The 25236-nt window shown below is 40.9% G+C and overlaps 1 protein-coding gene across 1 annotated transcript in view; it reads right to left on the bottom strand.

Annotated features, from left to right (window-relative positions):
• RORA (RAR related orphan receptor A) overlaps nucleotides 1-25236 on the bottom strand; it is a 97788-nt gene that overhangs the window by 32054 nt on the left and 40498 nt on the right. The window contains exon 2 of the mRNA XM_030318042.2: nucleotides 7212-7297. Within this exon, the coding sequence (XP_030173902.1) occupies nucleotides 7212-7297 (86 nt within the window). The remainder of the gene's footprint in view (nucleotides 1-7211; nucleotides 7298-25236) is intronic.

The following is a 25236-nucleotide window of genomic DNA, read 5'->3' as shown; positions in this document are numbered from 1 at the left end:
AAAGTGGATAAAATTGCTCCAAAGCTAGTAACATTTCACAACTGAAATAAAAATATTAAAATCCTCTAAGAAACAGTTGGAGCCTAAATGGAATATTTATGGACATTTCTTTTTAGCCTAAAACATAAAAAGCTCCAGAAATTGCTTTAACTCTTTCAGGAAAAAAAAGAAAAAAAGAAAAGTACCAATTTTGCACTCTGGCTATCTTTGAAAGGCTTTTTATTGTTAACCTCAGATAGCATATTGTTTTTTTTTTTTAATCATTTGTTTTGAGAGAGTGCATATGAGAGAACATGTGTATGTGCAAGGGGGGAGGGGCAGAAGAAGAGGGAGAGAATCTTAAGCAGATTCCATGCTCAGCAGAGCCCAACGTGGGGCTCGATCCCACAACCGTAAGATCATGACCTGAGCCAGAATCCAGAGTCTGAAGCTTAACCAACAAAGCCACCCAGGCGCCCCTCAGATAGCATACTGTTAATGCAAAGATACTCCTCCAAATTCTCTGGGTGGAAAAGCAAACTTTGCATAAGACATCATCTTACATATATTAATTGATGAATAAGTATGTGACAAACAAACGCTAGTCTGTTGTTACCCTATCAAGAGCAAAAGGTCTTAAATGTAATCAGAAATCAATTTGCTAACTCCAACACTTGACTGTACATTATTATTTAAAAAGTTAAAGTTGAAACTGTATATCCAACAAAATCTAAAGAATATAGATTTTAAAAAAAACCTGTGTTTTTTATCATGAGATAAATTTTTCTTCATCATCATCTGAGCAGCCACTGTATCTAACAATGAAGCTGGGAAGGGAAGTGGAATGACAAATAGGGCCATTTCTCAAAGGAAACCTCAACCAGTGCCATTTTTCTATAAACACTTCAGCAGTTTTATTCACTTTGAAGACTGAACCTCAACCCTAATATCTGCAGCCTCTTGTTTTACTTCTGGCCTTTTCTTCTGCCTGCCCATTCCATGGCCTAGCCCCTCCTCCCAGGCAGGCCTGCCTCAGTTTACCCCACACCCGCCTACTAACTTATCCAGTGCTAAGACTCAATTCTGTTCCAAGACCTAAAAAATATCTTTAGTGACAGACCCACACCCCTGCAGACCTATTATCTATGTTTTTCTGAGATGCAACATTCAAGACATGACCAAGGCTGGTATACTGTTACCTCATTATTTCAAGAGAACAAGTAAAGTACCTTCGTAATAAAAACCTTGGCATAATGGACTCTTTATAAATTTGGGAATGGCGTACCTATTTGTCCTTATTTTCCAGTGTCCACAGAAAGCTACCCTTTGCCCCACTTAAACCGGATTATATGTTGTCCACAAAATATAACCAAGACTTTCCCGTCTGTGGGTTCTTGCTGCCTAGTGGGTATGTGCTGTTTGTGCCACATCATAGACTGTGACATTACTCCAGGATTTTGTTCTTTTTATGTGCATATATTATTTTTTTTTAAACTTTTAGGTTTATTTATTTATTTTGAGAGAGAGAGAGAGTGCACACGGGAAGGCAGAAAGAAAGAATCCCAAGCAGGCTTAGTGCTGTCAGTGCTGAGACCAACATGGTCCTTGATCACATAAACAGTGAGATCATAACCTGAGGCTAAATTAAGAGTCAGACACTTAACCAACTGAGCCACCCAGGTGCCCCTTATTTTATTTTTAAATGTTTATTTCTTTTTGAGAGAAAGGAGAGGGATTGGCAGACAGAGAATCCAAAGAAGGCTCCGCACCGTCAGCACAGAGCCCGATGCAGGGCTCGAATCCATGAATTGCAAGATCATGACCTAAGCCGAGATCAAGAATCGGACACTGCTAGGAGCCCCATTTTTATGTATATTTTAAATGAACTTCACTGAGGCATAAATTAAATACAAAAACGCACCACTAAGTGAAGAGTCCACTTTGAAGAATTCTGACAATGGGCACACCTGTGTAACTACCGCCACCTTAGAACATTGCCACAAACCACAAAAGTGTCCTTCCCTTAGCGGTCATTCCTCACCTTGGCTCTAGGTAACGATATCTGCTTTCCGCCATTATAGATTTAAGATTGGTACTTCTTCTAGAATGATTTCTGAGTGCAATTCTACGGTATGTATTCTTCTGTTTCTGGCTTCTCTCATTTACCAGAATGTTGTTTTGTGCATACAGGGTACATTCTCTCTTATCGCCAAACAGCATTCCACTCTATGGATCTTCTTTATCCATCCACCACCCACTTTTACTCCTTTTTCACTTGACGGGCATTTGGGTTCTTTCCAAAGCTTTGTGGACATTGTGAATAAAGGGGCTGCAAATACTCACAGAAAAGTCTTTCCATGACAGGTGCTTGTGTTTCTTTCCGGGAAACACCAAGGATCGGGTGTGAGGTCATATGTTAGGTTGATGCTTATGAGATGCCACCTTTCTTCAGAGGGGCTGTGCCACTTCACAGCCCCGCCCCCAGATGACAGGAGACTGGGAAATTCACCAGTTTCTCTATCTTCATCAGGTTTATCATTCGCAGAGTTTTTGTTCTTCTTCGTCTTGCTGCTGTTTTGTTCTATTTTAATTTTAGTCTCTCAGGTGAATATGTCATGGTATTTCCCTGCGGTTTTATTTACATTTCCCTAACGATTAGAGATCTTGAGACTGTATCCATGTGTTTATTGGCTCCTTGTCCGGGTTTTGTGAAGAGATGGTTCTTGTTATTGTTCCTTTTTATTATTATTTTTGTCCTTTTATTTATTTTCAGATTTGGCTTTTTTTCCTTCTATTTCTTCCAGTACATGGCTTGCCTTTTCGTTTTACTAATGATAGCTTTTGAAGGGCACAAATTTTCAATTTTGATGAAGTCCAATTTATTATTTTTTAAAATAAGGTAAGGACTTCAGTGTGTGGTCTGAGGAAATATTTGTATGTCTATTGTTACAAAAACATGATTCCTTCTAGAAATAATACAGCATTATGTCGTTTTCTTAGGATATTCTTTTTTTTCTTCCTCTTCTTTTAAAAAATGTTTATTTATTTTGAGACAGAGAGAGAGTGAGTGGGGCAGGGGGTGAGAGATGCAGAGAGAGGGAGAGAGACAGAATCCCAAGCCCCAACACGGGGCTTGATCTCATGAACCATGAGATCACGACCTGAGCCAAAATCCAGTCAGATGCTTAACCAACTGAGCTACCCAGGCGCTCCTCTGACCCTTTTTTTAAATGTTTTATTTTACTTTTGAGAGAGACAGCGAGAGAGTGAGCACATGTGTATGTGGGCACATGTGAGTGGGGGAGGGGTAAAGAGGGGGTCAGAGGATCTGAAGCGGGCTCTGCACTGACAGCACAGATGCAGGGCTTGAACTCACAAACAGTAAGATCATGACCTGAGCTGAAGTCAGATGCTTAACCCACTGAGCCATCCAGGTGCCCCAGTTAGTACATTCTTTAAGTTAATTTTTGCTTTCAGGGAAAGATATAAACGTGAAGTTAATTTTTTCCTTTTTCATATTAATGTCTGGTTGTTTCAGCAACATTGTTTGAAATGACCCATCTTTCTTTCATTGAATTAAATTGGCATCTTTGTCAAAATTCAACTGACCTTAAATGGGTGGATCTCTTCCTGAACTTCCTCCCCCCTTTAAATTTTTTTTTTCTGGCTTACTAAATCTAGGATTTAGTTCTTGCTTTACTATTTAGCTTTTCCTATGCAGACCTCATCTCTACAACTAGATCATAAACTGCTTGAGGGAAGGATCAGGTCTTCTATGTCTTTGGACCCCTTACAGCTCTTATATGGTGCCTGGCCCCAAGGTGGGGGTGGTTCTCATTATTTTGCTTTTATTAGCAAGGTCTGCATAACAAATAGCAAATGGTCACAAAATTAAGACTTGACCCCTACTTGTCCTAGAAATGATAGCTGACTACAGTAGCATGACTCAAGCATGTGGAATTTGGCTAGGAATGATTATAACAACAGCCAACACTTACTGAGTGATTGTTATACGCCTGGCATTTTTCTCAGCGCTTTACCTAAATGCATGTGATAACCCCAGGAAATAACTACAATCACTATCTTGATATTACAGACGGGAAAGAGGCACAGAGAGGTTGGGTCGGTGCTCAAGTCAGTAAACAGAAGAATTAGATTCAAACCCAGGCAGTCTTGTTCCAGAGTCAGATCATAAGTGACGCAATACTGTCTCTCCACAGGTAGCAAAGGGGACATGGAGAGGGTGAGCTGGGAACACCCGAGAAGCAGAGAAACAGCTATGAAACTTCTATCAGTTTTGCTGTTGATGTGCAATGCTTACCTGAGTAAATATGTGGTAAAATAAATGATCATCTCAGCAATTAAATAGGTTCTCTGGCTTCTAATGGTTTCAGGTGGTTGACTTTAAAATGCAATTTAAAATACATTCACAAAGTGATTAGCTCCAAAAATGACTGAGTCCCTTTCCTTCCTTTCATTAGATATCTATTTATATATATAATTAGAAATTATCCTTATGGCTAATGATCCTATCACAGAGATAAACTATTTACAATTTATGATGCTGTAACCACCCTCACCTGGTTAGAGCATGATAAATCATTAACATCAGCGGCAAAAGCAGAAGTCTCTAGACTTCACCACAACTAGAGATAAAAATATTAATTATAGCAGAGAGAAATTATAATTGCAGAGCAAATACCATGCGCATCAAATATCAACACATACCCCTGCATTGGTCCCAGGCTGGGCATAGGCCCAATCTGTTAATAAAACTAAGTTTTAATTGTTTGTCTTTGTGATTTCCAGTGTATAAAGTCAACAGGACAGGAGAATAGAACCACAGATAACCAAGAAACAAACAAACAAAAAAACCAAAAAAACCCTCACTTTGGCATTGAGGCGGTATGAGATCCGGAAGGGAATCTAGAAAAGTGATAACTATGAAATAATAGCTGCCTTTTGCTTTCTTTTTTTTTTTTTAGTTTATTTATTTTGAGAGAGAGTGAGAGAAAAAGAGAGCGCACATGTGTGCAAGTAGGGGAGGTCCAGAGAGAGAGGGAGAGAGAGAGAGAATCCCAAGCTGTCACTGTGGAGCCTGATGTGGAGCTTGAACTCACGAACCGAGAAATCATGACCTGAGCTGAGGTTGGACGCTTAGCCGACTGAGCCACCTAGGCACCTTGTGCCTTTTGTTTTCTTATCGCTGTTATTTTTGTCATGAATAAACATTGGGAGTAAAAAGAAAACACATTGTTTATGCCTATGTAAACCCAGTGGTTCTCAGACAATTCTGATTTTACTGAACAGCCTGTTGTTAATTAATCTTCTGAATTGTTGGGTATTCATATGAGGGGGCCCCCACCTCTACCCTGGCCCTGACTCAGATGCCACTCTTAGGTATTCACTCTGGCTGGCACAGAAAACGACACGTGGCATTACTAAGAGACTCAGAGAGAGTACTCAGCTTCTCAGGCAGAATGAAGGGACACGTGGGTAATGCCCAGGACCCTGTCCACTTCAGGAAATACCCAGGCGCTGTGCAGCGCACAATATCATGTTTGCTTGGAATTTCTGGCAGGGGGCATCGCCGTCTATATTCCCTTCACCGAGAAAGGCTGGGTCATCTTCCAGCAGGACGAGGTGTGAGCACAGAGTAGGTGGGGGTGAAGTGTGACGGCTGCCCAGCCACGTCAGCTGAATTAACTTTGAAAATCAATGGGATGTCAGTCGTTGCAGGCAGACCACCCCTCCCTTACATCCTGGGATGGCATAGGTCACGCAGTTGATTTCATTGTGTCTACTTTTGTTTACCTAATTGATTAATTTTGAGGGAGGGCAAATTGAAGAAGTAAAAGGACATAATTTTTTTTCTTAGTAATCTAGAACCTGAGGCCTTGAGGACTGATGTAACGATGAACAATTCAAAATCCCCTTTAAGTAGCAAACCCCTTATTCCTAAAAGGCAGATGATTAAAAAAAAAAAAAAAAAAGCGTGCTTGGCGGTGTGCAGAAAGCTCAAGAAGCACCAAGATGGGATCAATACAGCGGATCTGTGTGCGTACAAAGCAACACATGTTACCATGATTAAGAGTAAAACAAAGACTTAAAGAAATTACGAGGCAAATTTCCCTGAAATCTCCCAGTAGTTATTTGTTATCAGAAGGTGATTTTGTATTTTATGACATTATATTTTCTAATTTCACTGAAGGAAAGCTAACCAAATTTGTGGATTTTATTTTATTTTTTTGCCTTAGCCTCAAAACGCCTTAGGGCTAATCAGGCCTGGTTCAGTGGCAATCAACTGTCTCAGAGGCCTCCTGCATGTTTAAATAGCTTCTTGCCTGTTTATTTTGCACTGTTTTATCCTGTAAGCTGTCTCAAGGCCCTTCCAATATAAGCCGGAGGATTTAAATCTTAATAAATTGAAATTTGAATAACAGAGGCAATCTGGGTTTGGAGGTCTTGAATGATGAGGATAAACATCTCTATTCCCATTCCCACATTATGCCTGTGCTGAACGTATTGCCCTCGATCAGCACCAGCGATAATTAAGTAGTAACAACAGCAATAAGAATGAAAATATTTCAATTTAAATAGCACTTTTCAGTTTGCAAGGACTTTTATTTACAGGTTTTCACGCTATCCTTGGAATAGTTCTAAAAGGTAGGAAGAACAGGTGTTATGCCCACTTTATAGATGAAGAAACTGAGTCACTAAAAGATTAAAACAAGCCCAAGCAAGAGGGACAGTGGTGGCATTAGGACCAGAACCGAGTTCTATCCAGTGGCTTTGCTGTAATTTGGCTAGATATATCAACATATGTGTGCCAACAATAAGATTCTGATTACATTCTGATTAAACCATTGGAAATATTTTCTTATAAAGTTTAAAACAGGGACACTACAGAAATCCAGAGTCATTTCTTTAAAAAACAAAAAAAACAAAAAAAAAACCCAAAAGGGATTGTTCATCAGTTCAGTCAATTCCAGGATTGGAAGTGACAAGCAATGCTCAAATACTTTCCTCTAGCTTCCTGTTAGTTTGATGGAAGGCATAAAAATATATACGACTTCCTTAATTATAATTTAACACCAAAATATTTATTCCGTCCTGTCATTTCTCATCACTCAAAATGCCAGGGAGTTGAATTTTTAGACATAGCAGAAGTAACATCGCAAAGATACATTCCAGCATTAATAGAAACAACAACAACAATTAAAAAGGCTTACCTTGCAGCCTTCACATGTAATGACACCATAATGGATTCCTGATGATTTGTCTCCACAGATCTTGCAAGGAATAATTTCAATTTGAGCTGCAACAGAAGCACGCAACCAGTTAATTACATTTTCTTTTAAACACCTTATAAAAGCGTTCCCTGATCAGCATTTGTATAGTGAAAACTAATAACCTGCTAAACATTATACTGCATTAACTATTCATTGCTGAACTGTGAGGGTCCCCCTAGAGCCCTGGACTAAATTATGGCTGCTCGTTATATAATAGCTTTCGGGTTATTAAAATGGGTCATTTGAGAAGGTGTTTAAGAACCCACAAGAAGACTGGAATCAGCATTTCAAAGCCTTCAAGAACTGGAGAGCTCGCAGTTTAGGCCTCAGAGCAAAGCAGATACTAAAATGTTTCCTCCGATCTCATTTTCCATCATTATTTTTAAAAGGTCATAAATCTGTCTTGGCTGAGCACTGTAGCTCCACTGGTAGGGAAAAAAATATACTCCAAAAAGTCAAGACTGCTTAGGAAAATGATTCAACTCAAAATATTAATAAGTTACATATGATGGCAAGATAAGAATGCCTTAATCATCTTTTTTAATTAATGTAGCTGCCATGTGTTAAAAATCAGTCCATTTGTGTATGATCAAAACCTTTTAACCATTAAGTTAATATCCTAGCTGAATTTAATAATGGTGAATCCTGAACAATCGTATATGTAGCTTCTGAGTTCTTCAATTTGGAAATTGACTGCCTGGTACAGCGTGTGTGTGTTTCTATCCAACTGATTACTTGAAGATGCCTCATACTGGAACACCACCCAAAGACTAATATACATGACACCAAAGTTCTCAAAGATGACAAAGCACATTTCTGAGCAAACACAATAGATCTTTAGCACAGTTGGTTGGAAAGAACAAAATTAAGGATTAAAAAAAATAACCTAAGGAATAGAGTAATTAGGCAAAACAAAGTTCTTGGCTCACCCATTAAATATAATTTGTATGTGAAATAAAGATCAACACTGAGCTGGAGATACAGGATGGCAACGTTCACCAGTTTACCCGGAATGTTCCATTTTGCTAAATTTTATTTCTCATGGGCTTCACTATGGATATCATAGTATCATAGATTACTAACTCACACACACAAACACAATTGCAAGAGCATAAGTGGACTTCATTTCCATATAGCCCCAAACTGGCTCCACGCCTTACACAAAGCAATGACTTAACCTAAGGGCTATGTTGCACGATGTAAGTAACACACTTATACATATAGCCCACTCTTAGTTCTAACGTAATCCCATATCCTGGAATAATTTCCACAACCTCTTACTGTGGATTTGATGCAATGTTTGCATTTGATACTCAGAAACAGCATACATTAAATTACTGGATTTAACCTCATTATAAACCATGTGTACCTGCTAACTTCCTTTCAAGGGGACTAGTACAGGACTGCAGTGACTTTTAGGGAGTGCAAGCTATTCTAGAAGGAGAGGCCTTTTCATGTCGATCGCTTTTAGTGTTGACATACTGGGCTTCATTGTCCAGAATTAAAGATTGTTTGACATCTTACATCCAGTACATTTTCTGTAATGGGGAGGTTTTCTAATATGTACATAATGGTGTTTTCATATATTGTCTACTCTGAGTTACACAGCTTAATGTGTTATAAGGTTGCATTTAACAAAAATGATCATTTCTAAATCTTCCACCACATCTTGATGTCTTGTTTGATTTCTTCAAGGAAATTCTTTATGAAATGTGAACTCTAATAATGCTTCACATTTATGGCTTCTCCAGTATTTTTAATATAGTCAAGGCCAAGTTTTGTGTCACATAGTGTCTGTAGATCTAGATAGAGTTATGTCCAACCTTTTTGAGACACAAAAGCCAAGTGGTAGTAGAGACATTCTGGAAGGTGATGTCAGCTGAGAGTGATGGCCTGGATTTTCCCATATGAATTAAGTAGTCTATAATGAGAACCAGCCTCCGCCCCCCCTCCCCCAACCCCTAAGGAATAAAATAATTAGGCAACACGAAGTATCTGGACCATCTATTACACAAAATTTATATGTGAAATAAAAAGACGGACACTGAGCTTTTCCTACGTCTTACCTCAAGCCGTAATCACAGAAATTAGACACAGATGAACCTCATTAGGCCCTATAGTTTAAGTCTGTATCAAAACTACCTGAGGCAATTAAAGCAATGTTAGTGCTGAATTTGGACCTTTCAAGAGTTACCTTCCTTCCAGCTTAACAATAGTGAGATCAAGCACACCTATTTAGTTCTTTAAAAGATATGAAGGCCCTCCAATATTGGGAATGCTGAGTAAAGCTGTATCTAGATCGAATGGAGAATAACGCATTGCTGTTCATTTTGCCTGGGGTCACAGTGGATTATCCATGAGAAGTGAAATGATGATGTAAACATCACCTTAATAGGTAAGACCCAAACACCTGCCAGTGGCTCCTGTCATCCTGCAAGTGATATGTGCAAGGCACAGAGGGGTCTGCTCATGATGGGGGGAGCCCTGGGATCCGGGCCCGGAACTTCCACCCTCAGAATGACTCATGGCTTGGCTCGGGCTGGGGAATGGGCGGTTGGTGAAGGGTGGTTGTAGCAGAAACCCAGAGTTTGGTACCAACTACTGCATAGCTCTGCTGGTCTGAGTCAGGCTCCCAAATTCTTGGGGTTCAGCCTTGCTTCAGCTCCCAGGTCTTCAGATCTGGAGGACACTCAAGCCCGAGACATATTTCACAAGATTTATGGAGGCCAAGATGCTTAGTCTGAATGGACTCACTGTATATTGACCTGTATTTTCAAGCAGGGGTCATTTACCCAGACCTTTGACTCCCGCTGTGTTTGTGCTTAGTTCTAGGGGACAATGTTGGCCAAAGAATCAGAATTGGAAAAGCCTCACTAGGAATCTCATAGTAAGGTGATGGGAGCAGTCTCCAAAGCAAAATTCAGGTGTTCTGATTGGCCAGATTAAACTATTCTACTAGCTTACCCCCCGGGTGGCTCTCTTATCTCAGAAGACAATTTCAGTTGCAAGTGCTCTTTAGGAAATGATTAAAATCCACCTGCTCCAAAAAAGCAAACTGTCTGAATGTGATCTGATCACATGTGTTGATATTTCCAGAAAGCAAACATTTGCAGATTGGAGCGGGGCACTTACTCAACCTTCCATTTAATCCAACAATGCATAAAAGCCACTTCCCTCCACCTTTTAGTCAATTCACAGAATTCAAATGTATCAATGAAGGAAAAAAATGCCTTGCAATATTTTTTCAAAAGGAAAGCAGTTTAGTTCTTTAAATTTGAGTTTCCAGACCAGTAAGAGGGAAAAGGACAAAAATCCCTTTTGCCCTTTGCTTTCTATCCCTCAGGCTTTTTCATTTTCTAACAGGCAGTGTTGTGTCTTTTCAAAATAATCTTCTTTTAAGACAAATTATGAGTCTTGGCCCATATATATACTGCACACATTAACTCAGCCAGCCTTTCAAAGGATGAGTTCTGTCAGACACCACTACTGTCACAAGTATATTGATTAAATTAGTCCACATACATATTCATCGCAGCAAAGACGTTCATTGTGTAGCAGAATATCTGAAGCAAGACGTACACATATAATCATGAATTGGCTTAACAATGCACAATCTTGCTATGAAAAATTCTAATTTGCCCACATTTTCTGCTCTATTGCCTAAATAATTTGCTCTCTCACGCACCCTAAGTAATTCAAGCACGCTCTCCACACCTGCAGAGGCAAATTTCTGCGGTTTCAAGGAGCTGACAACAAGTGGCAGCGGGGAGTCAGGAAATCCTGGAATGCAAGTGTGCTAATTAGCCAAGTGGTCCTTGGGCTGGGCTGTCATTTCACATTGTACTTTGAGAAAAGGCTGGCTTTTTACTTTTCATTATAAAAGGGACAAGAACATAGACAATGGCATTCTTAACACTTCACTTATTCCTCAGTACCTTTTTGGGGAGATATCTTAGTCCAGAGAAAAATACCCATTCTCTCAAAGAATTAAAAAATACAATTGTACAAGAGCTGTACCCATTCAATGGGGGAAAAGGTGATGTCATGATAATCTAATGGATTTATAACTAACAATAATAATATGAAACATGTATTTGGCTTATAATGTGTTAGGCATTATATCCATTTCTCCAATAACCCTATGAGGAAGGTGGTATCATCACCATCACCATCACCATCACCATCATCTGCATTTTTCAGATGAGAAAACTGAAGCTCAGAGACCCTAAATAACTTGCCCAAAGTCAGAGAGCTAGGGAGATGGAAGGCTGGGATTTGGACACATTTTGTCTTTTTTGTTTAACTCAAAAGTTTAGGTTTTTTTTTTTTTCCCATTTCCCACCATAGTTCTCAGCCAAGCTAACCTTCTCCAATAACAAACATCAGGAACATACTATGACTGGTGTGCCACCACTCACCAAGGATGCAAAGGACACAACACAAATGATTTGGTTAAACTTACATAACTACTGAGAACCGATGTCAAGATATCTTTCTGGAAGTTATACGTCATTACTTTATAACCAAGTACTTTATAATTGTAAGAAATCATCAACCTTCTAGAACATTCTTCTTCATTTTATAGAATTTCGAGTAGAGTTTTTGACCTTAAGATGACTAACACCAACGTTTAACAATTCTTAAGGTTGGGCAAATTACTTCACCTCTCTGAGCCTCTGTTTCATATTTGAAGATCCAGTGAAATAATGTAGACATGATACAGCACATAAATGATTATTGTGTGTATGTATTCTATGTAGATACACATGCACATCATACAGAAATATTTGGCACTCAATAAATAGTAGTTATTATTATTGCTATTGTTGATAAGAAATCCTGCCTTATAGCGAAATTAAAGTCTTTTCTCCAGACTTTAAGCTCTTTCCAACGTGGGGATAGAGAAAAGCTGCTTATCCCCCAAATAATATGACAGGCAGTTCAGACCAGCTACCACAGCAATCCTTTACAGCCTTGGCACTTAAATGCTACGACGCGGCCGTATATGGCCATCCGTTATGGTGTGTGTCACAAGGAATTTGTTACTAATAATAGTAAAAAAAAATTAAATTTTTTATTGGTTCATATAAAGAATAAACTAATAGGGGCCTACGGTTACCTCAATAATATCTACCACTCTAGCTCACATACACAACCAGATACTTTCTTGAATTGGACTGAACAGGGCGGGGTTCCTGCTGTCTTGCCAGGAAAATGGCCCAACCTTGGATGCACCCGAGAGAGGAAGTTATATGGATGAATGTTAACGCGAGTTTGTGTGTCTTGCAAAAACCATCGAGAACTACCGCTTAAAAAAAAAAAAAACCCCAAAAAACAAAACAACCAAAACTCCCAAACAACTATCTTTTATACCAATCTGTGGACAGCTTTTTTTCTGGAGGGCTGAGAATGTGGAGGACTTTGTACTTGCCATGTTACATATTCCCCTAATATTTGAATTTTTTACAAGCAGCATGTATTACTTTTGTAAGCAGAAAAACCAATAAAGATTAAAAAAGAAAAACCCTAAGGCATTTGGTTTTTATTTTCGGTAAAATGGCTTGAGTCCTTTATGGATTAGACACTTTATTTTATCCCCAGTTTAAAACTGCTGGGGTATTAAAAGCTTCTGTGGCTGCCTGGATGGCAGGCTGGCCTGCGTGTCAAGGCCGGCTGGTGGACGCTACACCTGCTTACCTGCTCCTGGCTTCTAGAGTTTCATGGCTCCTCTGGGTCTAGCCACCTCCTAGTTCCAGGGACAGTGTGCCCTGCCCAATGGGGTCCCACTGAGGGGACAAAAGTCGGGGCTGAAATTCACCTGGCTGTTGAGCCTGAAGGGTGTCTGTAACAGCCTGGAGTAAGGGAGCTTTGCACGGATTTGTCTGCCCAGATAAGCACCTTTTTCTCAAACCAACCTTGCAGGCATGGTGCCGTCCTTCATAATGTGCAAAGGCACTGTGTGTACTAGTGGTGAACAATTCAGGGAGCAAAATGATTTTCCTCCACTCTCTCAGGGCTGCCGCTGGAGGCCACAGGCCGCCGCAGGATTTGCAGAGAGCTCTCATTACCTCTCCACGATGGGAGGGGAAGAGACTGTGGGCTTTGAATAGTTCGGCACATTCTGTTTTCCTGGATGCACGGCTCGGGAGTACAGCATGGGTATGTTCCACAGCCCAGGCATGCTCAGTGGTCCTTCAGGGTGGGGAGGGCCAAGTTCCAGCTGCAGCCTATACAAACTAATGATCAACTTGTTCTGCCATTTATTTTGTCTACTAAATATATACCAACACTAGTATGTTTCTCTGTTATGGTCCTTCCTTCTATGGACTTTGGATTCTTTCATAACAGTACTTAATCCTCCCTAAACATCACCAAAGCAATTAGCCACCTAATTAGAAAAGCCCTACCCCCTTTGCAGTGCAGCCTCGTGGTCGTTTCTGGCAACAATAATAACATCTGATTTTTGCAGAATTGTGTAACAAATTGTAAAGTTTTTGTTCTCATTAGCTTGTTTTGATTTTGATGCTTACAACAACTCTGAAGTAGGCTGCTGGGTATTATTATCCCCATTTTACAGATGCAGAGAATGAATCTCGGGAGGGTTAAATGGTTTCTTCTCTAGGTCTAGATTTCCCAGAGATTTAATCGTAGAGGCAGCCACGAGTAAGACTGACCTGGCGTCTCTTTCCTATTCAGGATTATTTGATGCCTTCAGGTTTATGCTATCATCAATCTGGGGCTCTCGAGGGGAAATGGCAGGAGAAAGCGCTGTAGGCTGATTTACCGAAGAAGCAGAGCTTGCAACACTTCCAAGTCTCCCTCTGACCCTTGACTCCCTAGGTGGCCTCAAACAAGTCACCAAATCACTCACACCCCCACTTCCTCCGTCCACAAAATGGGAATAATTCTTACCTCCCAGGCAGGTGGTGGCAAATGAATGCTCGCAGAGCTCTTTGAAGATGAAAAGACTTATATAAATGGGAAGCTTTAGGAAGCTTGGCATATCATTCTTGGCAAGGGCCAGGACGCCGTGCCCTCACTACCCACAACAGGCTTCTCCACAAAGCGAATAAAGAAAAATACACAGAACTGTAATTTTCATCTGCTAGCTAGACTTGAGTTTTGTTTTGTTTTGTTTTGGTTTTAATTGGTGGTTTCCAAAATGCCTTCTCGAAGGACGAATAGGTTCAGATCTTACTATTTTAGTCTCAACTTAAGAAAAAAAGGACACACAGATGGAGAGGTCATCTCTCCATCTCAGCTGTGTCAAGCAAAGTCACTGAAACTAAACTTTCACCAGGGCTTGTGCAGTGTTGCAGGGGCATCATGGAAACTGCATGGTTCCCACATGGTAAACAATAAACACACTTGTCATACTTTGACATCCTGAGCCTCGGTGTTAAGCTGATGTCTGACCCAAAGGACCTTGTCAAATTATAGACGTTAAAAAAAAAACAAACTCCTGCCACATATTCTGCTCTCTTACAAAACACCTATATTTTACCTACTATTTAAAGCTACTTCTTAAAATCTTTAACTTGATTGTTGTTTCTGCTGAAAACAGCTTTAAAAAAAATTTTTTTTAATGTTTATTTCTTTTTGAGAGAGAGAGAGAAAGCACGCGCACACATGCGCACGCGAGCATGGGAGGTGCAGAGAGAGAGAGACACACAGAATCCGAAACAGGTTCCAGGCTCTGAGCTGTCAGCACAGAGCCCAATGCGGGGCTCGAACTCACGAACTGTGAGACCATGACCTGAGCAAAGTTGGATGCTTAACCGACTGAGACCATGACCTGAGCCGAAGTCAGATGCTTAAGTGAGCTACTCAGGTGCCCCAAAACTTAACAGCCTTTTAAAAAATGATTTTTTAATAAAAAAGTACTGTATATACCCGCCAAAATACATACAAATAAACACACCTGAAACAGTCAAGAGCAAGCATCTACAAACTAGAATTAAAATAAGACAAAATTAGAATTTTGGGGCTTTGGCCATTTCCTTCAGAATTTATACATGTATGAGTTAGGTGCATAAGAGTTAAAACACTAGGCCAGAATGCCCCATATGAATTCAGAGAGCTTAGTTGTGTATGCAGGAAATCTCTGAAGAATAAGGAAGACAGGCATATCTTCTCATGTGGCTTTCTGTGAATATGCAGGTAGTTCTGACAATGGGAACTGAATATTAATCCTTTGTAATAGGTTTCTATCCTTACTAGATAAAGCTTTCCAGAGAAACTGACTCATATTCCCTGATGCTTATGTATCTTTGCTAAAAGCCCAATCCAGATGAGCGTTTCTGTCTCCAGACAGGGAAATTCTGTCAAATCAGAGAAGAAACAGATTTTTCGCATAGAGGAATAGTGGATGGCTTTGATTTTTAGATCCAGTTCCGTCTAGAACCCTCCTGCTACACAGTAATGTACAAAACACCGCCATTTAAAGTAATTGACTCTTGACCTCTTTGGGTAACTACCTGATAACCAACTCAACCTTGAGTAAAATACTTGAATGGCAAGAGAGGCAGTTTCTTAATCTTCACTGTACTCATCCAGTGGGCAAATACTGAAGAAATTCTCAGTCACTAAAAGAGGATGCCATTAATGTCAGCAATATGAATACTTTTCTCTGTTTTGTCTTCCCTATCTAACCTCTCTTACTGCCTTTGTAAACAGTGAAACATACTTGTTGGGAATGTGTGGGGTTCTATGCAATCAGGGACCAAGACAAAGGCAACTGGCCATTTGGCCAATTATTCTCAGTTGGGATAAGGTTCCTCTAAGATTCTAGAATTGACTACACTTTTTCAATATTTAATTCTTGAAGATTTTCTAGGACCTTGCAATCAGAAATATCTAATAAAAACTCTTCTCTTGAATCTCTCAGTGTGGGTTAACTGTCATATCAGCAGGAAAAAGAATCCATTTTATTTTACTAAGTGGTTAGACTATGATCAAATCAAGGTAAATCCCTAATAACTTCTTTTCCAACAGTAAATGTGTGTCCCTTATATTCTCCTGGATAATACTAGGCCAAAAAATGTCACCTGACTCACAGAACTGCATCTAATCTTTTCTAGCGATCAACCTCGCTCTAGATACCAATTCCTTTTTTCTCCTTAACAAGAACAACTGCGCCCCATTTAGGTTAAATCTTCCTTCGCTTGCAGTCGAGGGCAACGGGGTCAGCTCTTTGCTTTCATCATTTTAAAGTCTGTTTTTCACAATAACAGAGAAGAACATCTCTAAAACCAAACCAGACCAAATCTGGAGATCTTATCTAGTTTCTGCTTAACCAAGAACATCAGAATTACTCTTACTGCATTTTATGAAATAATCTTACTTTATACCATTACCCACCAATTTTCACACCTGACACTCCATTTGGCAGCTCTCTTAACTTCACACGTTTATGCATACCTCAAGCTATCCTCATTGCGCAATCTTGGTATTTCAACGTAGAAGCTTTTATGTTTTTTTAATGTGTGCATATAATATTACAAAAATAAACAAACCTGGTGATTCAATTACAAGTCCAAAGACAGAGCAATCTAGGGACATAGAAATGGATCTTACAACAAATAAGACATTTGCTTAAATCTATCTGTTCTATGGCTTCATGTGAGTCCGACCCCTTGTATGCTCAGCATATAGCATCATAGTTTACTGAATAAATCAATCAAAACATTCTGTTTGCCTCATAATACTCCTTAAAGGGCCAAAATCTCCTGCCTAAAAAGTCAGCTATTGATTGTTAATTCCAATTGTGTAATTTCTATGCTCCCCCCACCACCACCACCACAGCTGGATGGAGGCGTGCAGAAGTGGGTCAAAATAATAAGAATCCAGATTATATCATCAAAGCTTATCAGGAACCCATTGCTTCTTTCCATTGGCTTGGATTGTTTTTTGGATCAGTTACTATTCATTGAATAGTAGATTATGTCATTTAAGAAATATTCATTCTCTAATCAAATCAAGTTTGGATTCATGGCAAAAGATTGAAAATAACTTGTAACTTCAAACCTTGGAAATAAATTGATATTGCTTTATAGTAGCCACAGAGGACTAAAATGACAATACATCCACAGCCACGGGTACACATTTCTTGGTCCACAGATCTAGGATGAGGGTAACAAAGAGGATCGTCCCACAGCCCAGATGCCCCTCCACCTCTGTGTTATTTCCTGCTTCCCAAAATCTCCCTAGAATTAATAGGGAGAATGGAGCTTTGGATAAGAAGTCACGGAAAGGTCTGGTTTTTATTAAAAGTCATAAGCAAATTATTTGGACTTGCCAGAAGCAGAAGTGTAGATGTTGTTACAGTAATCATTTTAAGACATTATGATCTTGAAGGATTAGCGACCAACTCCTGGAAGAAAAATTCGGCTGGTTCTCTACCTCTTCTTGCCAGGACATAGCCAATGACATCTAAACAATAGATATGTCAAGTTCTAAGCCTTCAACTGTATCACAGATGTATTTCTGGATTGCAGTTCAATAGTATTTTTTTGCAATTATCTTTTATGGTGCTTTTCTTAGGCAACCAGTTCAGCCAGGCATGAGAATGACCAGACAGGTGACCTGAGGAGTTTTTTTCCTGACTCTCTCTCTCTCTAAATGCATGTTCTTTCCCCTTGCTTTTTAAAGTAACATTTCCATTCTTTATTATAATATAGGAGATCAACCAGAGAATGGTTAACAATATTTGCTGACCGCTGAAGCACAGTTGTTTCTGTGTCTATTCTCATGGGGAGAAAGCAGGCGCTGGTAGCAACTTCTTCGTAAGAAAGGGAAAAACGAAAAAGGCTGCAGAGCCTTGGGGATATTAAATTGCTGTGAGGCAGGAGGAAAAGGAATGTTCTGACCAAGTAAAGAGATTGTCAGATTTATTTTAAGAAGGTCTCAACATCAGACTGGGCATCAATTCACAGACTGTAATACCTAATAAATGTCATTTTTTCCCAACAAAAGGAAATGCATATCGTGGGTGTTTATCTTGAAGCTACCTATTTTCATGTGAGTCAGGTACGAGAGACGAGGTAAGAAGGCCACAGCCATGGAGAGATCACAAAATAAGGTTCACGGCACTGTCCTTCTTACTCCACTTTCAGTTTCGGCTCCTCTAGTCCACGGAGCTGCTTTTTGCCTGCAGACAAACACGTTTCAGATGACATTCTACAACCGTCCTGCACACACCCTCATCAGCCATCCAGCATTTGGCGATGTGCGCTTTTGCTACTTAAGATCGCTTGAGTGAGTGAGTGTGACATTATCATGGGAATAAGCGAATTCTTCTAATTTGCAGTAAAAGTGCACCATTCATACACTCTGCTACTTCAGTGTGGCAAGGTTTTGAAATCCACTTCACAAGTGATGGCAGCGCATTTCACATCAGATGGAAACACACTCTGATTGCTAACAGCTGCTACAGGCACATCTCACTGTCACAGCCTGAGCTCAGAATAGCAGGTCCTTTTTAATGCCCAGAGCTGCTACCATCTTAAATCATCTCTCTCTCTCTCTGACACACACACACCATATGCCACATGCCGCACACTCACACACAGGTCCATCCAGCTGCAACTCCTACCACTACTTGCTGGCAACCTGCACGGCCAGACACCAGAGACGCAAAGAGGGCCCGTGGAACCCACCAACATCTCGTTGTGTCAGCTCCGCCATATACGAATTAAGGATGGAAGTGCAAACAGGTTTCCAAAGGAGAAGAAAGGAAAGAGTTGGGGATGACCCTGAAGGTAAAGTGTGGAGGTTCATTTTGCAAGCTCTAGATCCTGGGGGTGAATCCCTACCCTGTCACTTACTAGCCATGTGAACTTGGGCAGGTTTCTTAATGTCTCTGCCTCTGATTCTCCTTGCCTTTAAAATGTTCGCTACCGGGGCGTCTGGGTGGCTCGGTCGGTTGAGCGTCCGACTTCGGCTCAGGTCATGATCTCGCGGTTTGTGAGTTCGAGCCCCGTGCCGGGCTCTGTGCTGACAGCTCAGAGCCTGGAGCCTGTTTCAGATTCTATGTCTCCCTCTCTCTCTGCTCCTCCCCTGTTCATGCTCTGTCTCTCTCTGTCTCAAAAATAAATAACGTTAAAAAAAATTAAAAAAAAAATGTTTGCTGCTTCATTATTAAAGCGGACCCGGCAGAGTGCCTGAAGAGCCAGTGCCTTCAGTAAGTGCTCTGTAAATGTTAGCAATCCTCTTCCTCCTCACCCATGTTTTAAGGGAAGTACTATCCGCTCAGGGCTGCAAGTGGAGGTGAGAAAACCAGCAGCAGAAAGAAGAACAGGTCAGTACACTCCTTTTAGATAAAGACACAGTCAAGGTTAGCAACTTTTTAAAAAATTTTTTTTAAATGTTTTTATTTTTCAGAGAGAGAAAGAGAGACAGAGTGTGAGTGGGGGGAGGGGAAGAGAGAGAGGGAGACACAGAATCCGAAGCAGGCTCCAGGCTCTGAGCTGTCAGCACAGAACCTGATGCAGGGCTCGAACTCATGAACTGTGAGATCATGACCTGAGCTGAGGTGGGACGCTTAACCGACCAAGCCATCAAGGCGCCCTGAAACAGCAGCTTTATTTGTAATGCAGAGGCCTAACATGAGAAGTAACACGAAGCAGATACAAAGCAGAATTGAAAGAGACCAGTGTGTATTATGTCAGCGACCCACTTTCTAGGTAAAGCCCACGGCAAGGCTGGCATCTTGGAGAGGTGGTAAGCAGAGGAAGTGGGAGAGGTTTCTAAGAGCTGTGTGGTGAGATAGCAAAAAGACTGAACTACAAGGGTTAGGAGGCTTCTAAAAGCACCTGTCACTGAGTGCAATTTACCAAACACCGGAGAAACTTTGCAACCCTCTTTCTCCAGGGCTCATCTGATCTTAGGTGCATTGTGGCACCAGACAATCTTCCCGATCCAGTCCTGCTCTATTATACTGTGATTTGATGATTAAGAGAGAGTTGAACTGTCATTTCTCCAACAGTAGGGACATCTTTTTCATGGCAAAACCCAGCAGGGTGTCATCTAGTCAGGGAAAAAGTTGTAATAGAAGTTGGAAGGGAAGACCACCTGGCAACCAAATTATCTGTTTTCATCGCATTTTGGTTTAGGAAAGAGAATAGAATGAAATGTTCTCCTCGAGGTCCACAGGAAAAGTTCTGCCAGAGCTCTTACCAGAGCTGGAACGCTTTGTTTCTATACACCTGCCGCTGCCCCACTCCCTTTTTTGGTCTTATGAAAGAAAAAATGTTTACTACTATCAGTCAAAAAGTATTCCTTTCAATATCATGCCCTGCCATTATAGAAGAGACAGACAGAAGAAATGGTTAGCAACACGATGCTAACTTGGTGTTGATAGAAAATAAAGTCCTATTTTCCCTTCAAAGTAAACAATTTGAATAGAATGTGCTGATACAGGGTAAGATTGTTTGTATTCCCACCCCCACCCTCAATAATCGTATGCTTTTGCTTTAAATCCAAAGCAGCAAAGCCCATGGCAAGTAGCATCAGTAATGCAAATCTATTTCCCATTGTTATTTATTTTTCACAACAAAACCTCCAACAGCAAAGCATTTGAGGACCTCAAGCTACATGGTTCCCAGCTACAACTGTCTAAGGCAATAGATGTCAAGGGCCAAGTCCAAGGTCATGTCAAGGACCATTAAGACATACAGAAGTAACCTCTGAGGAACTGTCTGGTGACAGCACAAAAGCGTATTCATCAGACAAGAGTCTTCTCTCTGAGATGCTGGGGAACCAATGCCCAGAGGGGTGGCTGGAGTCAGCCCAGTGCTTTAGGAAAATCAACCTAACTACTCACAGCGACCTGCCTTTATTTTGATTTAGCTGTTATTCAAAGAAACCCGATGCAGCTACTGAAAGCAATTCCAAGAAACAAGAGTTCAAAAAAGAGAATTAAGGCTTAGAAAAAATCATTTGAATAAGCGTTCAGGCTTCCAAACTGAAATTCTGAATGGGACAAGATTTTTTTCGGGTGCACAACCTTGGTATGTTGCTTGAAAAAAATCAGCCACACCTCAAACACACCTGCCAATAACCAGAAAGACGGCTAGCATCTATGAGGAATTAGTGTTCATTTAAAACATCCTTTAAAATACGTCACAAGATTAAGTTTGATCAGTCCTTACCCAACTCCACCCTCTAAAATAAACAAATATTTCTATTGAAGCCAGTTTCCTGTTCTTGGAATCAGCTTTTTGAGTTGTCAGTTAGACAAGATGAACTGATTACCATAAAACGTACCATTGTCAACAGCAAGACAGGTAACTCTACCAGAGAAGAATCAGTCTGTTTCTTTTTTTTTTTTTTTAATGTTTATTTATTTTTGAGAGAGAGAAAGAGTGAGAGCATGAGTGCAGGAGAGGGACAGAGAGAGAGGGAGACAAAGGATCCAAAGTGGAGTCTGTGCTGACAGCAGGAAACGCAACGTGGGGCTCAAACCCATTAACCATGAGATCATGACATGAGCCAAAGTCAGACGCTTAAGTGACTGAGCCACCCAGGTGCCCCATTCCATTTCAAAATGTTTCTTGACAGTGAATTACTCCATCTATAATAGAGCCATCCTTTCCCCTTTTCTGGTCTGTTGAGGTAAATGGTCTTCAAGAGGGAGCATTTCATGGCCCACTCAGTACAATTCATTTCAGAGTGAATCTATTATTTGCCTTTCGTTCTTGAGTTGGATGTTACTAGTTAATTTCAAAGAATGTTTTCTTTGGGCATAAGTTTACAAATATTCTTTGAGTACCTACATTAAAGTTCAAGGCACTTTGTGAAAAACATAATGTCCTCAATAAGGCAGGGGGTTCTCAGGAACAGTGGTAACAATGATTTTAAAAGGTCTATCTCGTTTTTATATGTGTCATTCCAGGAGTTTTCCTTAATGAGGTTTTAAGGAAGAGATTAACATAGAGAAGACCAAACTTGAAAGTCTCAGACAGGCTGCCTTCAGTGTAACTCCCATCGGAGAGTCAGGAGGCTGGGGAGCCCTCAGTCCCACAGGATGCCACAGCCTCTGAGCCCTCTCCTAACCCGTCAAATGGACAAGGAGCCGTGTGGCTCTCCACCCTCGTTCATTTGCCAAGACTTCCATTTTCTTTCACCTACAACTGACAAAATCGGGAGTAAGAAAGGAGAAAATGGAAAACCCTTGTTATTTGAATTCATGTTTGCTCTGTCTAGTGAGAGAGTAATTGCTAAAACTGGAGGAAACCGCTCACAAAGACTTTGGCCATCGGTGTAAATGGCCAGTGGGCCAAGGGGTCTGAGATCATGACTGGCAGATCGAAGAATGGTTTCCCCGGGAATACTGCCACTCATCTCACTCCGGTGTAGCTCTTCCTCCCCCAACCGTAGCAAGACAAAAACGGTCCCTCGGAGAAAGGCACAGGGACCAGAAAACAGGCGGCAGTTCTATACATCCTTCAGCAGCATCTCATAAACCTTACAAAGTGAAACTTAAAGGAAACCAATTTAAATATCCCCAAACACATGGAACCACCCAATGGGACACAACATGGATTGTTCCAAAGGACTTCCCAGCGGGAATGCTTCGGCGCCCCACCAACCCTTCATCGAAATCCCCACGGCGCCCTGGTCTTGAACCCCACCGCTGAGTACGTGAGGTCTGCCCAGCCCAGAATCAGGGAACTCTGTGCAGACTGCAGTAAAGGCACTCAGCTGCCCCACGACCAAACTTGGCGGCACCTTAGTGATTTCTGAACTGGTGGCTTACGTCAGAATTCTCCAGTGATCACTATCAGGTTATGACAATGGAAGTCACCATCTAGGAGTTTCCCTTTTTCCCCCCACCCTTCAGCTTCCCACACTCACTGCTCACTGTGCAGTTTTGTTAGTCAGGGAGGAGTAATTCTGACACGGCCAAAACCGCACACTCTCGGGAGGGGGGTGATATCTGGATATGGGCCGCGCATCGTGTGTGTGGAGGTGCTTCTGTACTGAGGCACAGACGGCCTTTGAATGTCCTTTCTTTTTTGTCGTGGCTGTCACCCACCATGTTGATTTTCTGGAAGAAGAGAAATGGCCGCCGATATTTTCTTCCCACAGAATTACTGGCACCGGCCTCTCACCCAAAATGAAGATTGGTCTTCATAGGAGCGAGGCTGTCGTTGTCACAGACTTCTTTGAACTGCTTCTCTGGCAACCACATTCAGTGCCAGTGTGCTGATAAAGACAAGTTTGTCACTTCATAGTCACTTTTGTGGTGGTTGTTCTTAAGGGAAAACAGCTTGGCCTGGTTTCTTCTCGTCCCTTCCTCACCATATTAACCATTGGTTGTTTTCAGAAATCAAATGATGTCACTCTTCCAGGAGAACAATGGCCACCATGGAGACTATTAAGACATTGCTAAAGGAGCCGAAAGCAGTTCCAGAAGAGAGATTACATATTAGTTTTTGGCAGGGACAGCGTTTTTGGCACAGATGTTTAGCCTCCCCAGAAGACTGCTTTGAAGGGGGCAATGTTCACGAGGAAGCATACCTCCTGGTACATTTGTTAAAATAAAATCAGCCTCATTACCTAATAGTGTAAATGACTTTGGGAGGAAACTCTGAGTCTCATATTTTACCTCTCCTTACAATACTGTTCAATTAGAGTGGACTTTGTGGAAATTCTGATTTCATTACCCATCACCGCTGCATTAAAATATGCTTTCTGATGTCATACTCTGAAATAAGCTCGGTTGTTTGCTACAACTACCTACACACAAATTAGAAAATTATATGACAAGGAGTTTAATACAGCCTGTAGCTGGGACACAGGTTATTACTCAAAGTAGTTGTTCGCATGGTTTCTAGTTTCGCAGTAAAAGAAGACGACTTAAAAGGACTCCGTGGTTTTGATGTTCTTCTGAAATGAAAACATTTAGTGAGTGTGTAGCGTTGGGTTGTCATTAATGTCAGCCATGCGAAAACACTGTCTCCAGGAACACTCCAGTCATCCCCCTCCCCTCATGGATACTAGGACTTTCCACTCTCGGGCGTTTCGTTTCGGGCATTGTGCTGGTACTTCTCCAGAAGAGAATCTTTGGGCAAGCCATTCGAGGTAATCAAACACATACAACACTCTTAAATGAATAGGTGGCCTCAATTTGCTAAAATTGGTCAAGAATTTCCACAGGAGAACGTGTTCCTTCCTGAGAAACACAAAGTTAATGAGGACATCCTCAACCTTGGAAAGTGAGAAGTTACGAACACTACACTTAAAGGTACATAGTGTAGGTTCAAAATGATGTGGTGGATAAAAATATTAAAATACCAGATTAGCTTTGCTCCTATTGAACTTCTTGATATGTACAGTTTAACAAAGTCTTAGTGATGAAAGCAGAAAAATCTGTGGCATTCTTGATGTGTCTGATGGTAGGTAGCACCTCTTAAGTACTGTGTCTGTTGCCTGATTGTATTGTAAACACACAACAAAACACTATACTTAATCCCAAAGTTAGAAGGAATGAGGAATTAAACATGTTGTACGGAGTGAAATTAATAGCACAGCATTAAAAAACCAGAGTTGCTCTCTACTTTCTTGCTCTATGCAATCAAGTTTGGCACAAGAGAGAAGAAAATAAAGCTATTTTCTTAGGTAAGAAGGAAGCATTAGGAAGTGGTAATCACTATCATATCACCAGGGTATTTTGTGGTTGCTGTTATTTTCCTCTCCTCATTCATTGCCCATGAACTGATTTAAGAAACAAGCAACGCATAAGGGAATAGGCTAAATATAAAACGGTATTCGCTGTATTCTTTGGTTTCAAACACTTTAAAAGAAAGGGACCAAACCTGGGATAAGAAAGTATTGGGCAGGGGCGCCTGGGTGGCGCAGTCGGTTAAGCGTCCGACTTCAGCCAGGTCACGATCTCGCGGTCCGGGAGTTCGAGCCCCGCGTCAGGCTCTGGGCTGATGGCTCAGAGCCTGGAGCCTGTTTC

This window comes from Lynx canadensis, chromosome B3, assembly GCF_007474595.2.
Source record: "Lynx canadensis isolate LIC74 chromosome B3, mLynCan4.pri.v2, whole genome shotgun sequence".
Taxonomy (NCBI): domain Eukaryota; kingdom Metazoa; phylum Chordata; class Mammalia; order Carnivora; family Felidae; genus Lynx; species Lynx canadensis.
The sequence above is the reverse complement of the archived record's forward strand: the minus strand, read 5'-3'. Positions and strand labels throughout refer to the sequence as shown.